Source organism: Anopheles marshallii, chromosome 3 (genome assembly GCF_943734725.1).
Source record: "Anopheles marshallii chromosome 3, idAnoMarsDA_429_01, whole genome shotgun sequence".
NCBI classification, from domain to species: Eukaryota; Metazoa; Arthropoda; class Insecta; order Diptera; family Culicidae; genus Anopheles; species Anopheles marshallii.
This window is the reverse complement of record NC_071327.1, coordinates 72,540,701-72,557,467: the sequence shown is the minus strand read 5'-3', so window position 1 is coordinate 72,557,467 and position 16,767 is coordinate 72,540,701. Positions and strand designations below refer to the sequence as shown.

The following is a 16,767-nucleotide window of genomic DNA, read 5'->3' as shown; positions in this document are numbered from 1 at the left end:
TTTTGTAAGCAAATAAAACCCGTAAACCAAACACACACAGAAAAATCCTCGACGGTCGGAGTGAAAAATATTTATGCTCTCTCGCACCGGTAGACGACTCGATGGCTCGTGGATTGGCAAGTGTATCGTTCACAGATTTTTGGTACTTAATGTTTGTTTTTGTGGTTTTGAGGCAAGAAATTGGAACAATTTTTTGGAATACATATTTAGAGGGACAAGTATACGGGGCCGGTGCGACTTCACCCGACGCCATATGATTAATGTCTGGTGCGAGCAAGCTCGAGGTCTAACGACACGCTTGCGCTTCCTACCTTCTATATGCACTACCGCTACACCCAGCACAATACTGACGAACTGGCAAGAAAGCATACTCTACGATGCATTGGTCTGGGAAGAGGGCCGCAAAAGAATGGCTGGCTCCATTATGCTGCGACAGATCTACTCGTGGTTACCGCGCGCGACTTTGCAGAACGTTGGAGGGTAATAACAAAAAAAAACGTTATTCATCTCTGACCGTTGATCCACGATTATCCAACATTAACAGCCCCCAAAAGCTGGGCAACAATCAGGCATCAGGGACCAAACCGTGCGTCCCTGTGCGCTGGACTGGCGCTTGTTGGTGGTTACCCTCGAGCAGTTCGCTCCGGGAGCTTCTGGCGACATCAGTGGAATGTGCCTTTTGCATTGTAAGACTGTCTCATCCGATTTCACATCAAGGTGGCTCGGCAGCGTCGGCGATCTGGACGGAAGGGAAACGAATGCTACAAGGGGAGTATGTGTGCGGGGGAGGAACGTTCGAGTGGGAGTTGGGAAGGGAGTAGCAAAATTTTGCAATTGAAATTGAAGTTACACGATGGCGATGGCGCCAGCGTGCAACAGTAGTGGCGGTAGCTAGGTAGCACCATCCGCAGGCTGGGACGGACAACAGCTTGGCCGCACACAAAAACACACAGCCCGGTCTCCGAATGGGGAACCACAGGAAGGGTTTGGGCTTTCCCAGTGAAGGACAGACGAACTCCATCGGTGTTTGCCAATGGGAAAATAAATGAAAATAAAATCTCACCACACGGAAACGACGTTGGTGGCTGTTCTGGTGCATTTGGCGTCGAGGATCACATTGTGGTGTTGTTTTCTTTTTTCATTTCCAAGGATATTTTGTGTGTTGGCATAGTTGAATTCTATTCTGCATTATAAGTTGAGAGTTTAGAGTATAGAGATTGAAAATATAAGTAAAGTAAATGAATTTCGATTGCTATTCTAAACAGTTGAATGGCTTAACGTGACAAAGGAAAGGGTTCTTGCTTATTCTATTGTTTAAATTTATAATTGAATAAAATTGTTTATAATATTACTATTATTCGTTAACCATGTTCAATTCTGTTACCCATTAAATGGAGAATGAATAAGATTATATTTAATACATTAAAACATGAATAGTAGTTTAGTAAATAAAAATTTAAACTATAAATTTTTGATTTTAGTTAAAAATTATCGCAACTTCTAGCAGAAATGTTAAAAAGGAACTCTACAAATACCCAACATGTTTAGATATGTGATGGTTGCACCATAAAAACAAAACACACGACACGTCGATCGGTTTGATAAATGAACGCGCGTTGAACGCCAAGTGGTGATTTGTACAAAAATTAATATTACAACAAATGATAACATATTGTTTGGTCTTCAACCGGGTTCGACGACGACGATGCCGTGCCGTTCGGTACGCAAAACTGGCACGAGAGCGCGAACAGAGTAACATCATTTTTTCTCGCGGTCGGTTGAATAGAAACGTTATTTTGTCGTCGAAGACATAATTTATGTTTATTAGCGAAAAATCTGTTCGGAGTCGTGTATTGTTGTCTCAATCTCGATGCCCGCCGAAGCTGGAGGAGGTTGGATGCTTTTGCTTTTTCGGGTTTGCAGTGGATGTGAAACATTGCACGTGGCGGTGTGCTTAGAGCAGGACTTATGCTGCCAAAGACGCTACTTTCCCTAGCACACGCGGGCTGTGTATCGGAAAGTTTGGTAAGACGCGTTCTTCAACCTACACCGAAAAAAAACTGGAGTAGATAAAGAAGCAACCCAAATACGACAACAACCCGCGACAACAGCGAACGCAGAAACCAGGCGACATCATGTTCGGCCGGAGATGTGTGCGCTGCTGCGCGAGCATAAAAGATGCTATCAAGATTTGTATTCAAATTGCACCGATGGCGCAGACTGGGCTGCAGGTACACAAGCGGTTCTAGCGGTCTTTGATGGTGGTGTTGTGCCCTTTTTTTCCTCCCCAACGGTACGCGTTTGCTATTCCCGGGCATGGCGGCAGCAGGGCAGGCAAGCAACCGCTTCTTGAACGCAGCATTTTTGGCCACAAAACAACCGCAGCGTGTAACTCCGGTGGTGCTGCTAGCCGGGACTGGCTTCCTTTGCCGGTTCGATGCGTCCGCGTTGGCGATGGTACGGAAATCAATTTGTTTGCTGTAAGTTTTACTCTTCATCAACATGCCCCTTCCATCTGGGAGCAGGAGATGTGTCACTATTCGACTCGGAATACACATGTTTTTGCCATTTCTGTGAGGAACTTTTTCTGAGCTTTGGTACGAACTGGTCGGTGTGTTTGGTTTCGTGTTGAGAAAGTAAAAAAGCAGAACAAATATTGATGGCTTATTCAACGATTGATTTTCGAAAGTGGATCGACTCACAATGTGCACGTTGGGTGCGCAACTAAGTAGCGGTCGTTTTTTCTTTACGGTTTGAAATTCCTACACTTAAGGTAATTTTGTTGGAAGCAATGCGTGTGACTCAGAATAATCCAAGAATTCAAGATGTTTCGTCGAAAAACAGCCACTTCTTTTGGAACACATTAGAATTAAACTATTTTACGATGTCCATATAGGACTGCAACTACTGGTTGGCTACCAAATGGAACAAGGTGATAAAAGGACGGTGCAATATCTGGAAAATACAACCAAAATACAGGGTAAGAATCTCCCGTTTTAGCGATCCGATTTTAGAGTTTCTACAGTTTGTCAGAATTACTTTGGGTGCAGAATAACTTAGCTGTCGGCGATGTCGAAATCACCGCTTTTAAAGTGACGAACCCCTTTTGCAACCCCTATTTTGGCTTGGACGATTTTAAAACAAAAGTCCTCCGACTAATGACAATCAATAGGCGCGAAATTAGCCATACCGATGCAACCAAAAGTTTGTTTATCATGTATTCTATAACCAGCTTGATCTATGAAGGTTTGGATACGTCAATATAGTAAAACTATTTGTGTGGTTCATAATAATTTCTGAGAAGATCCGGTGACATGACGGTAGCGACGCCGATCTTCACACGAACGGATCGTACCAATCCCCCGTACGCGTAACAGACTGATTATCCAGTTACGGGTAATGGAAGTCACAGAAAGCCAGAAATCGCAGGCCTGGACCTCTTGAAGTTGTTAGGCCGATAAAGAAGATGATGATATCTTCTAATCATTTGCATTGTGTTTTTGATCTTGTAGGCTTAGACCCGATAGCTTTCCAAATAAATTTTAATTTCAAGTCATCCCGAGTTAAGCTTTGTTGTTTCTTCTCTAGTTCAATTAAAAACCCGGCTCAATCATTTAACATCGTCGATCAGGAATAAAAAATAAAAATCTCTCAATGTTTGGCGGTATCGTCTTAAAAACATCATTTACTAAACTGGGATACTTAATTGCACAAATTACTATTTGAATAAAACAGATGTGATTGTTAGGTTAACATGATTAAGCTTGCACCACAAACTTGGATAACGTGAACTAAATGACTTGTAAATATTGAATTACAACTAAAAAAAAAACAACCAAAAAATTGTACTTGAAAAGTATTATAGTTTAGCAAGTTTTATAAAGTGCCCGTGGAACAATAAATATCTTTCCAATACATTTCTTAAAGCACTCTTTTTCGTCACCATTCACGTGTGTGTTATCGAAGAGTCGCGAAACCTTCCCGAAACCAAACAGTTATGGAAGCACAATGTTATTCGATCCGGCTGTGAATCACACCGCACCGGTCCGGTGTGTTTTATGTTTGCCCCGTTTTAAGCCGTAAGGATGTGTTGCGCGTCTTAAAGAGTAACGATCGAAATGTCATTGTTTACCATACACGCGGCAGGTCGGTGGCTTTCAGTTTTAAAGGCTTCCTTACGCGCTTTTTATTATTCGCCGTTAACGAGAAGCGCGGGGGTAAAAAAATGCAACCCGTAAGGTGTTGACCCGTTGCAAAAGGTGGCTGAATGAGTGTTGGGATGCAGTTTTTTTTTCGGCTGACCCACACGGTGCCGGTTGGTGGTGGTTTTGCCAGGGTGGTGACGTATTTGTTATTTATTTATTTTATTTTTCACAGAAGCACAGGACACAGTTTTAAATATTCTCCACAGAAAAAAAAGAACAAAAACATAACTTTTCAGCGCAGTTTTTGTTGTAGCGCAAATATTCCAAATGCGTGTGGAGAATTCTTTCTGTTTTTGGTTTGTTTGTTTCGCTCGCCCAAGATTCCGCGTGCATCGGCTTACGAAAGGATGCGGGAAATATTTCTTTTGTGTCGTTGTGTGCTGGTGCTGCTCTGCACCTATTACGCTGTCCTGAAGCGGTCGTAAGAGACTCGGGGCGACACATTTGGGGCCAAGGGCGTGCGTGTGTGTAGGGTGGTTATTTATTTGACTCCATTTGCAGGAGAAAATGAGACGAAAATTGCCACCAAAAATTATGGAGAGTATCCATTCGGCCGCTAAAATGCCCAATCACCCTACGCTACGGCAACTTCAAGGCAACCACAGACGATCGAGGATCGAGTGCGGACGATGTGGGGTTCGGAATTTAAAGATAATCGATTTCCAAAACCGCTCCGGCTAGTGAAGATTGCACACTATGCAAAACGAGTACATTTCATTCGCGGAAGAAACCATCACGGTGGGCTGGCGACGCATCCCATTTTGCGCTTAATGTCCTGAGCCTTCGCCGTACGGGAACCGAATGCTTACCGCCGGACGGCGGAAGGATTCAGCAACGCGGGAGTGAAGAAATGAATTAACAAAGCGACAAAAAAATATTTATACACATAAGGCATTATCATCCGTATCAGTGGCTACTTTACTTTTCGGAAAAGTCCACCGTATCATGCTGCAAAATGGGACGGTTTTTTTGTGCGCTCTTTCTTCCACCTTTTATTCACCTCTACCCTTATCCGTGCGGTTCGATGAGCGACATTCTGCGTGAGCGCGGTTCTGCGTAAATACTGTGCCGAGATGCCGAGAATGCAATTGTTGCGGAAAGGGCAAAGAAAGGCATGGATCACGAGAGAGAGCAAAAAGGGGCAAAAAAAAAACAAAATTATGCTCCCGTTTTATCAAAATTTGTATCTACAAGCAATTTATTATCAGTGCAGTAAAAACTGTTCACTGTGTAACTTTGAGTTACAAAACCCGCTGTACGCAGAATGCAGAAAAACCTGCCCAGACAATTTCCATTGGCCGTGGCCGTCGTTTGCGATCGCAAAACGGCTTGGGAAAACAATAAGTTCTTCCACCCAGCGTCCCCGGGTGGGAACTCGTTGTTTATGCTCGGTTCCCTTGATGCAGATCGTGGAAACCGGTGGAACCTGGTAACCAGCCGTCGGTGCCGGTTCCTTCATCACCGATAGCTACCCCGCAATGGTCAAGACCAAAGGGGCTTGATGAGAGCGTCGTGGTTTGCTGGAGCACAGAAGTGACCACATCGTTCTGCCCACTGAAGATGGCAATTCCACTCACGATCGTAATGCACCCGCGTTCGTTCGATAGGTGAACGAAAAAAAAAAACCCCTACAAACACAACACTCGGCGGAAGAGTAAAAGGATGAGAGGAAAGTGGCAAGGGCAAACCAGATTATTGATAGAGATCTGCGAATCGTAATAGGGATCGGGGAAGCTTTTTTTTCCTCCACACGCAGACGCTTTCCCACTGGCAACCGAGCGTCGTTCGATGTTCGATGATAGTTTTATAGCATGAAAATGAAATCAAATAAACTAAATACTCACATACTACACATCTCACCATCGATGAGGTCCATCGGGCGATGGCCGAACGGTCCCGGGAATGCGGTGAGCGGTGGTGACGGGATTGTTGCGATGTTCCGGACGCCCGTATCAGCAGCAGTATCGATTTCCAGGTTCATCAGATTTATGATCGGTACGAATCGGAAAACACACGTACCGGGAATGATCGGTTTGTCGGGATGTTCCACCGGCATCAGGCGAATGCAACGAGGCGAAAAAAAGGGTAAAATATAAGTTTTAATAATTTATTCCATCATACATGCATTCGTTTAGGGGTTATGCGTTTGCGCCAGGTTTTATGCTGCGTTTCGCAATGGCGCATACGTTTCCTGTTTCCTGTTGTTAGTGGTTGAACGGGTCTCGCATGTGGGCTCTGCAATTGGCGCCGGCCATTGCAAAGCCCAATCCGATGCCAACACTCGAAGTCTGGCAATCGCGTATTAGCAAAATGAGCCAGCGTTAAATTTATTTTAACTACAGCATTTGATTTATGGTGCGTATGGTAACATGTTGTGATAGCAGATGAATAAAAAAAACGCCACAATCAAACAAATCTTGCCTATTGAGTGTATTTTTACCTAAATGGGTTTAAACTTGGGAAAGCAGAAAAACATGTTTTTGGTATGTTGAGTTACAATTAAGAACTGTAAGCTTGAAAGCTTATTTCTCCCATGGAGAAAAAGATAGGACCTCTTTATTAAAGCAATGGTCTAGAAAATGTTGACAATCCTCCCGACGTTACAAAAGCTTTTCCGAATAATATGTAATAAGTGTTAGAAAAGTAATTAGACAAGAAACCAATCAGACAAAATCGTTCATTGCAATGAAGGTTAAAACATTATGCAAATGATAAATTTAGATCAAATTTAAAACCGAAAGAAAGAATAGATAGAACAAGGAACGAAAGAATAAGATATACGCCCCGACCCGACCGTTCTTCCGATAAATAAAAAAAGGAACGAAAGAAGTAAAAGATATTAGAAAAAGAAAGAAAGAGTAAAAGTAAGTAAAAGAGAAGAGAGTAAAAGAAAGATTAAAGAAAGATAGATATAAAGATAGAATTTACATAGAACAAGCAAAACAAACATAATCAAAAAACTAATAAATATTGAATTAATTCAAACTACAAGTTAAATAATCTGAAGAAAAACCGTTAAATTAAACCGTTAAAGTCAATTTTTTTTTAAAGAACCCTAACAATTAATCAAAAATAAGTTTCTTGCGGAAAATCTGAGATTCGGAACTGAATTTGGTACGATTATGCACTTCTGATCTAAAATGAATGCGGTCGCTCTCACGATTGAATCGGCAAGGTGTATTTCCCCAATAAAAAAACGCCAACATCCAAACACACGATTCCGTGCCGAACTGTATGCTTCTGGGCTGTCTAGCAGGTATGGCGGGTTTTGGTATGGAACGATCGCCTAAATGTTAACATCCATTTCGTGGCTAAGCAGAATGTCTCAATTTCAAAACCAATTTCATCTTCATTGCTGTCCAATAGAAAGCCGCCCTTTTCCACAGTCGGCATCCTCGGCGATTCCTGGGAAGCGACCGTGCTGGTCGTGCGCTTGTGCGACCGTCGATCCTCGAAACCCGATCGTTGCGATGCGATTCCTTGCGCGGTCCTTGCTCACGACGATTAGTCCGACGACGGGCTCCAACGGTTGCATCGCGATATCGTTCATGCTACGACAGTTTGAGCACGAGATGTGACAATGCAACGGTCGCTACTGCTGCCGCCAGGGAGCCGGAACGATTCTTTAATTTGGCATTGTCCGGTACCACCCCGTCGATCTTCACGAAACAGCCAGAAAGCCGCCGGTTCCGTGTGCCGGTCCGCGGGAGCCGATTGTCTGTGTGTGGCGTTAGCGAAAGTTTTGGGCTGCACAACAGTTTTGCTTTATTTAGATCTCTCGTCGGGCAGGTCTATGCCGTATTGTTCGCGGGTGGGATGACAATCGCAAGATACGTTTGCCGTTGCGCCATCGCGTCCTCCAGCCGAGGATCGGATAATTCGTGCACATGAAACAATCGATCCGGATCGGATAATTCGCTTAAGCGAGTGGATGAAGGTGGGATCCGAGGGAGAGAGGCCGAAAGACGAGGCTAAAAAGCGGAGCCGGCTTCCGATAATCAAGGACCAATTTATTTGTGACCTTACTGGAAAACAAATAGGGGGCACGTTTGATTATAAGTCCTTTGCAAGTCGCGATTGTTGGTGGTTTTAGCAGCATTTCGGTATGCGACCCACCGCGGTAGGCGCCGACATACAAGGAGAAGTCGGTGAAATGATTGAGTGAGGACGGTGGGAAGAGTTCTTTTTGACATAAATCATGTGTCTCCCTGTTATATGTGTCATTTTTTGTGGACATTTTACCAAAGGCTGCTGAAATTTTGGGGCGTTTCAAGCTTTAGTTCCGTATGTTAAGAATGTTCCTTGTAGAATACATTTTGCTTCGCAGTAAGAAGCGACACAGGCACAATTCAGAACACTTATGGTTTCTGGTTTTTCTTCTTCCCAAATTAAAAATTGATCATCTCCAACTCGTTAAATAATAGATTTTAGAGCCTTCATGTCTAATAGTGTCAATCCTAAGAATTTTAGGTAGTTGTCCTTCTAAAAACTAATCAATATAACTTTTTTATGTATATCTCCATTTAATAAATTCCTATGATTATTGGAACTTATCACTTCTGGGCTCATTATCATGGAGGAGCAAGGGGCTTGCCACCATATAATACTATTTCTTGACATTCTTAAATTAGTAGTCAGCTACATGTACTGATAAAACGGTTCGAATGGGATTTGATACCAGTCCTGTTGCATGAAAAATCGGTTCCATTACCACTAAACCACTCTACAGCTCAACATATGATTTGTTTTATCCGGTTAGATCGTCTTCGAATGTTACCTCAAAAACATATTACACCAAAAAAATTATGCCATTCGATGCTTTTGCTTCAATCGGGTTTGATTGCAATACCGATAGCGCGACAGGAACTGCGAAATTTTACTTTCATTCCAGACAGTTTTACATTGCCCAAAAATGTTATGCTCGCTATCCATTCGCATCGCAACTTCATCTTCGCTTGACGTTTCAGCGGGACGTGTTGTTTGGAGCCAGCATACGTTCATTCATTCAATCGTATCGTTGTCTTTTTGTTATTGTTTCTGTTGTCCAGTTTTGCTTACTTCATTCGGTTCGATGTAGCGAACTTTGTCTGCAGATGAGATATGACCTTCGTTCCAAATCGTGGAGTAGCCTAACCAATCCCTACGGTATGCCTGGACTTGTCAATATATCATACGTAAAGTGTGTAGAGAATTGTGTTTATGTGTGTGTATGAGACTCCGTGGATGTATGGTTGTTGGCCAGTGTCCCCGCGATTGGTGTCCTCCTGTACCTCAATCCTGTGTCCACCGTTGCCAGTAGATTCAGCGCGAAGCATGTCGATTTGGCGTCTCAGATAGGGACAAGTATTCAGTTCGATTTCGGCAATTTGTTTCAATCATAATTCTTTAACAACAAACGAAAAACAAAACCAAAAAGGAACCACAACCACCGAGAAACCAAACGATGATCGGACAGATTCTCTATCACTGTCCGGGAGACTCCAACGGTGGGGCAAGCGATTGCCGAGCCTTATGCTGTGCGGCAGTTTCGACAACACCATGCCGTGCTGTGTGTGCTTTATCTTCACCAGTGCTGGTGCGTCCTTCCGAACGACGGTGTCGTTTCACTCACTCACTGGAGCACACTCCCCTTTTGCACCCCGAGCAACATTTGTGAATGAATGAAAATGTTTCCTTTTACATTCGTTAGTGCCAGAGAGTATACGCACTCTGATAACAAAAGGAAAAAAGAAGCAGATCAAGCAAGTCAACACAGGTACTGGGATGATTGAAGATAGAAGGTTTGCTGGTTGCAGCAAGGCGAAGAACGCAGGAGGTGAGATATAGAGCCGTAGGGACAAGATAAGCTCGGTGGATACGAAGCGCTAAACCGCACTACAGCCCCACGATCGGGCAAGAGTTGAATGCGAGGATGGCAGCGACTTTCTTCTGCAATAAATTTCAAATTTTGGGTTGGTAGAAAACGGCAGGTGGCGACTAGTAGGTGGTTTGACCCCATGCCACCACTCGAAGCAGGAATGACATTTTTAACTATATCTCTGCCCTTCCCGTGCTCGGTTCCAGTTTGTCCGTGGCATACCACAGCCAAGCTGCGAAGGAGTTAAGAAGCGAAACACACTGAACGTGAAAACGATCGAACGAACGAGATACGTACAGGCGTACAGCATCTACACCAAGGTTTGCCTGTGGATGCAGCCCAAGCGGTGGAATGGAATATTTTGCGCCAGACGGTAAGATATGTTTCTTCAACTCGTTTATGATTTCCTAAAACAAAGTCATTTTCTGTACGATTCCAGTCCGACCCGACCGTCGGTCGGTTCCCGATCCTCCCGAACGTCACACTTGCACTAATGCCCCATCCACGTGCCACCACAGGTAAGCTGCGAGTGTGTTTTTTTTTTGTTTGGAAGTGAAATACTCAACGCACATATCCGATCGTTCGCTTATTTTGGGCTGTCATATTTCTCGGCTGTGCGCACGGAGGGAGTGAAAAATCCGTCCCGGTCGAGCCGCGGGAGATTAATTCACAAACATGTTTTAGGTATTTTTAAACGACCGAAATCGAAACGACCGAACGGTGGATACTTTTTAATACGATTAATTAGATTGGATTAAAAATTAGTATAATTTATTCGGATTATGTAGCGGCATGGTAGAGTGGCTAGTAGAATGGTTGTTGGTGCGGATCAGCTGCAGTTAGATATGATTAGAGTGCAGGATCGTATTTGAGCAATGGACAAACGGAAGCTAAATGGGATTGATTACAAAGGGTATTATAGAAAACAAATAAGCCAATGATTTACTATGGATATTATCTGGAGACCCTAGGCCCTCATGGATTTCATAGGTAAAGTGTAATGATGGGTGAGTTTGATTGTGAACCATGAATGAAGCTTCAAATCGAATGAATGACTTTGAAGACGCATCAAGACGATCTACGAATCATTGAAGATTCATTACAACAAAAGCTACAAAAAAGGCATAAAATAAGGAACTTTTGAAAAAAAAACTTCAAACGATTGCTAAGAGCAATTTAGGTTAGTATGGTTGCATAAGAACAACTTGTTGAGTCTGCGAACAAGCAAATTAATAATAAAAGAGGAATAACTAATAAATAAATGAATTAATACGTTAACATATCTATAAAAAGAATTAGGTTATAAAAAGTTATTCCAATTAATATTATAAAACCTACTACAAGTAACAATAACGCGAAACAGCTAAGAATCCAATTACTCATTACGAACCACATAAGGAAAAACAGTACGTACTTAATTTAACACTCTAAAAGGTTTTGTTCTAAACCTTGTATTACAAACATTTCCGGTTACCAGCTGTTGTTTTGTGAGCAATCATTAGTAATTTATCTTCCATCCAGCTCTGTTTGTTGTAACGAGTAATACCCCTAATTTGGTCCTATTAGCTTAAATTGCGCTACCTAACGCTCCCATTCTTGAAGGCTTGTTAGAAATGGCGAGAAGGTGTAAAGAAGAGGAAAAAATACTTACGCCCTTTTGTCGTAGAATTTACACATTGTTAACATTGTCAACGGCCATCGGGACGGTAAATGGTCGCATTCATCCAGGTTTCGGGGATCGACATTTTTTTTGTCGAGTCGTTGTTGTTGTACGGGGTTGATATTTTCATCGGCAGCAATGCAGCAAAAGCACCCATTAGAAGACAGCGTAGTTGTGAGGATTATTGTTGCCCGTCGATAGGGCCATCCAAAACAGGCGAAAGAGCAACAAAAAAGCGATTGAGCCAGATCAGATGGAGCATCCGTCAAAATGGGACGTGTCCCCAAAGTACACCAGGAAGAAGTTGTTGTTTGATTGTTCGCGTTAGATAGAATGTGAAATTATAGGGTTTTGTGAAATCGGGCCGATTTGATATTGCGGAAGTGCACCACAACAACCAGATCGTACGATAGCGTTCACAAATATAGGGAAGCATGATAAGGCACAAGTGAAAAAGGGAAAAAAACGCAGGCAGCAACCCGAAGGTGATGACAAAGTATCAATTTGAACGGTGGTTTTTGTTCATTTGTTGTGTTTGAGAAGGATGCATCAATATTAACATCAAACGTTGTTCAGGTCAACAGCCCATGTGTTGAAGATGCAAACCTCCATCGGTGTAAGCATACACAGCCAGCCGGCCGTTCCATTTAAGTCCGGGGCCGGGTGTGAGTCCACAACGGCGCGCGATGGCGACGATGGCAAAGATATTGCAAACAAGGCAATTTATGTTACCGAAAATGAGAGCGCCACCAATCGGTAGGTGTTTTTGTCATGTCGAAAAGTTTGATGATGCGGATGTAATATTGTGGGGTTGGAGTGTTGGAGTTTATTTTTTTGTGGTCATTCAACCATTAGATGACGATGATGTGTTTGCCAGGCCAGGACGAGTGAGGACGGTTGTAGGAAGCGAACACGGTGTGCAGCACGGGACCCATTTGGGAATTTGTCGATGAATTTGTTTTACATGAAACGAGAAGAAAATGTTGTACAAAAAAAAGAGAACATGAATGATGTTTCATTAAACGTATATAGAACATGTGCTCCAATTAGAATGAGTAAATAAGAATCGCTATCTGTGTGGTGGAAGTGGCATTCTAACACCACCACTGAACTGTCATAAATTGCTCGTGGCAATAAAATTATCTGCCAATAACGTGCAATAAAACTAATCCATCTTATAAAAATATTATAAAACCATAATGCAGTACAGTATGATATCAGTGAAGTCTACATGAAACAATAATTGCAATAAGAAATAATTTTAGCACATAAATATGATAACCTAGCTTGCATATGTTAAGTTTAATGTAAAACAAAAAAAAAACTAAATTCCGCAAATGAGATTTTAATGAGCATCTCGAATAATGTTTTACACCCTGTCAAGAAGCTTTCAAGCATAAAACACGAGATTGTACTGGATACCGGTAATTTAGTTTCGCCCGTGCTTGACAATGCACCTATCATTTACAAAACCGTCACGAAGGGTAACGTGAAAACAAGAACGAAAGTGCATAACCTAAGAAATATCGTTAACGACTCTGTTCGGTGCTAATTCGTTTTAAATTAATTATATCCAAGCTAAGCCAACCCGTACCGTCCACGGGCGCTCGACGTCGAGGCCGGTGTCAGCCGGCGTCTCGAGTGCTGTTCGGTACCATGACCGACTTTATCCTGCTGTTCCTATCTTCGTCATTTATTTATTTGTTTTGTGAAATGGGCTAGGGGACCACTCATCCACTTATGAGATATGGCTAATTTGTAGTTATCTAAATGGGAAGCTTTTTCAAGCGGCGAATCGGCGTTCGAGGAGCATCGCATAAAATAGAGGTTCAAACATGTTAACACATGATAGTGAGGAAGGTGAGACCTTAGCTTCCGTACGATAAAACTGAAAAAGCTCCCTGAGAAGGATAATGGTAACCGATTATGCTGGTCAAAGTGATGACTTTATACGGGGGTTTCCCGCCAAAAGATTCAAGCGATGTTTACGATGACTAAGAATTATAGAACTCTAGCAGGATTTTGCCTAACAAAATCTTAATATTTAACTTTCTTAAAAAGGGCAATAGCCTTAAAAATAACAATTAATTCAAAATTCTAAAACATCTGTAGAAAGGCGTTAAAACTCATGATAGCATAAATAAATTAACACCAGCATTCAAATCCAACACTGGAGTCGGTCGTATCGATCATATATCCGGTTCCATTTCAGACCCTTCGTTTGATGTAAGCTGCTGACAATGTACAATTTGTACCCATTTTCCTTACCGTGCTGATATCCTGCAAAGAAAGAAAGAAAGAAACATTGTTAGAATGCAAATAGGAACACCATGTTTCGACGGAACCAGAAGCAATCCGGTATAGAAATGTCCTCGAAATAATGGAAACTAATGTTAACCCCACGCGCGAAGGTGTTTTCATCGTTCACATTCGCCGCCTGTCTGTCGTCAATAAACTGTAAGACAAATCACCTGATTACGTGTTTATGGAACTGTTAAAATGGTCACGAGCGGTTCGATGACGGGTTCGCACCTTTGCGCGGACGAACTCCGTGTACCATGGTGGTGGTTCTTTGTGATTTTTCGGACCGAACTCCCTCCACCGTCCAATCCCGCTTAGCCTTTACCGTCCTGCATTATCCGAAGCTTATCTGCATCGTTTGATCGCGCGAGATTGAAATATGGGAAAATTAATTTAAATTCATATTTTTACGATTCACTCTCGCACATCCCTCGTCACAAGGCAAGGTATCCACGGGCCACGGGACAATTCGGTACGCGACAGCAAATCTGCCTCGTTGACGCGTGAATATGTAATTTTCGAGGTTCCGGCTTGGGCTTTCCTCGTAAACCTTGTTTGGGGCGTTGGGTTGGTAAGAAGAATGCAGAACGGACATGACAAATAAGTTGAGAAAGCATAAAGCAAGCAAAGAACCTGAAAAGAACAAAAAAGGAATTGAAACAATTTCCCAACGTAGGACACAAACGGCCTATATTCAATGGGACTACCAACACACAAACACACATTGAAAAGCCTCATGGATAGTTCAACCTCCGGGCATTGGTATACCGATTGTCCGGCTCGATGGTCACATGGTTAGAGCCAATAAACTACAACTCTATACCACATTGTGCTGAAATTTATGCATTGTAAATTATTATATCGAACCATGTTTAACTGGCTAATAAAGCATTTAATTTGACTAGAAATAACTTCATCGTCCGCGCGGGTCCCCGAGACCGGGACACCACGAGAAATTATCGTTCCGAGCTGGTTTATAGATTCGTCAGTGGTTTCAGACCCAAAGCACTGATGGACGGACACCGAAAACTCGAACGGCACGGTATGAGCTTGGAAAATGCATGCGTGCGCGCAGGAATCCATGTTTATATGTCCCCGAGCAAAAAAAAAAAAAAAACCGGGTAAGGTTGGGGGATGTTAGTCGAAGGTTATAATTGGAGTGGAGCGGTCACATCTTCGCCTCGCTGGCGAGTGTTTGTTTGCTACTTCTTCTTCTGTTCCGCGTCGTGAATTCTATCCACGGTTCCGGAGCCTATCGGTCATAGGACTTTCTTCTCGCCTATATCTCGACCAACCTCAGTGGGGTGAGTTGCGTTCTTTATATGGCCGGCAATTTACGTATAGCAGTGTATGTTATTTTTTTTGTTATACTCGCTAGCCCCACAACAACCATGTTTATGTTTTATTTACATGAGCAGCCGTAATAAAAAATTCAAATTTCATCCAACGACTTTTTCATATTTATGAAACAACAAACAAAACCCCACACGAATGAAATAGTTGCTATGGGAGGGATGAAGCAAATGGGAGGGGAGAGGCGGGGTGGGGGGGGGAGGTAGGGTTTCGTTCTTCTACCCCCCAAAAGCTGAACGCTGAAGAAGAAAGAACAAAGGGGAAAACGAAGGCCACACGGCAAGCTGTCAAGCAGTTTGCTAACGGCCGGGAAATAGGTGTCGAGTCATATGTTTTCGGACCCGGGCATCACCGGTATATTCACGTTGCGCTACGCTTGCGACACAGGTTGCGCTGGGAAGTCGGGAGACCGCCCGAGACATTCCTATTGTGGTGGCCTTCAACGATTAGTCCAATCCAACACAAAAATGCAACATCGATTAACTCCAGCTGAGCGACGAGATTATGTTATGGGCCAGAATCTTCTCGTGTTCGTGTGCCCGTGTGTTTGTGTGTGGGTCAATCGTTTTATTCTGGGTGCCCTATCCACGGCCGTCGCACCTCCCCTTCCCCCTTCAAGCACCGAACGCTCATTTGGCAGGAACGGGTTCCTAAATTGTGCATGATTTATGATCGGCACTGGCAACGGGTCTAGCCAAAAGGGAACCTTTTGCCTTTGGCCAATAAAATGTAGGTAGGAATGTACAAGAAAGAAGTGTCAATTCATAAATATTTGATTAATGTCAAATCTCTAATAGAGGAAAACCAACTGGGTCGGGTCTTCGATCCGGCTATGATTAATATTCTGATTATTCTAATTTATTCGACTATTTTACGGCACGGCCACGGTATATGGCATATGGCTGATTAGAATATCTTTACATCGAGCCAGCAGCGGAGACAGTATTGATACAGATCAACTTTTACCACCGATCAGTTTGGTGCGCGAGAATAGTTTGATAACATCGTTAGCAGGCGAAATGGACAAGAACAAAAGATTCAATATTAAATCCACAGTTCATGATTTTGCTATGTGTTTAGCGTTTCAGAATAAAGATGAATATCCTGCAAATTTATATTTTTGAAGAAATTAGAATCTATTCGGCAGAGTTTAGAATGGCACTCAGCATATGCCAAGCTCGATCAACAACAACGAAGCGATATTTCCAAGCGAATTCGTTTTGCTCCGAAATTTGGAACAAAGTTGGGAAAATGTTTAAGTTTTTCTGATAAACAAACTTTTGCATAAAAGCTGTGTAACAATTTCCTACAAACAAACCCTTAGAATGTTGGTGAAAAAATGCAAGAAACTTACTGTCTAACTCAATATGTGCAGCAAAAGAATATAACTT

General features: G+C 42.7%; 1 protein-coding gene across 1 annotated transcript in view; it reads right to left on the bottom strand.

Annotated features, from left to right (window-relative positions):
• Positions 1 to 16,767, bottom strand: part of LOC128713861 (ankyrin repeat domain-containing protein SOWAHB) — a 91,067-nt gene that overhangs the window by 25,289 nt on the left and 49,011 nt on the right. Inside the window, exons 5-6 of the mRNA XM_053808731.1 lie at positions 13,991 to 14,002; positions 11,473 to 11,475 (exon numbers count right to left, since the gene is read on the bottom strand). Coding sequence (XP_053664706.1) covers positions 11,473 to 11,475; positions 13,991 to 14,002 — 15 coding nt within the window. The remainder of the gene's footprint in view (positions 1 to 11,472; positions 11,476 to 13,990; positions 14,003 to 16,767) is intronic.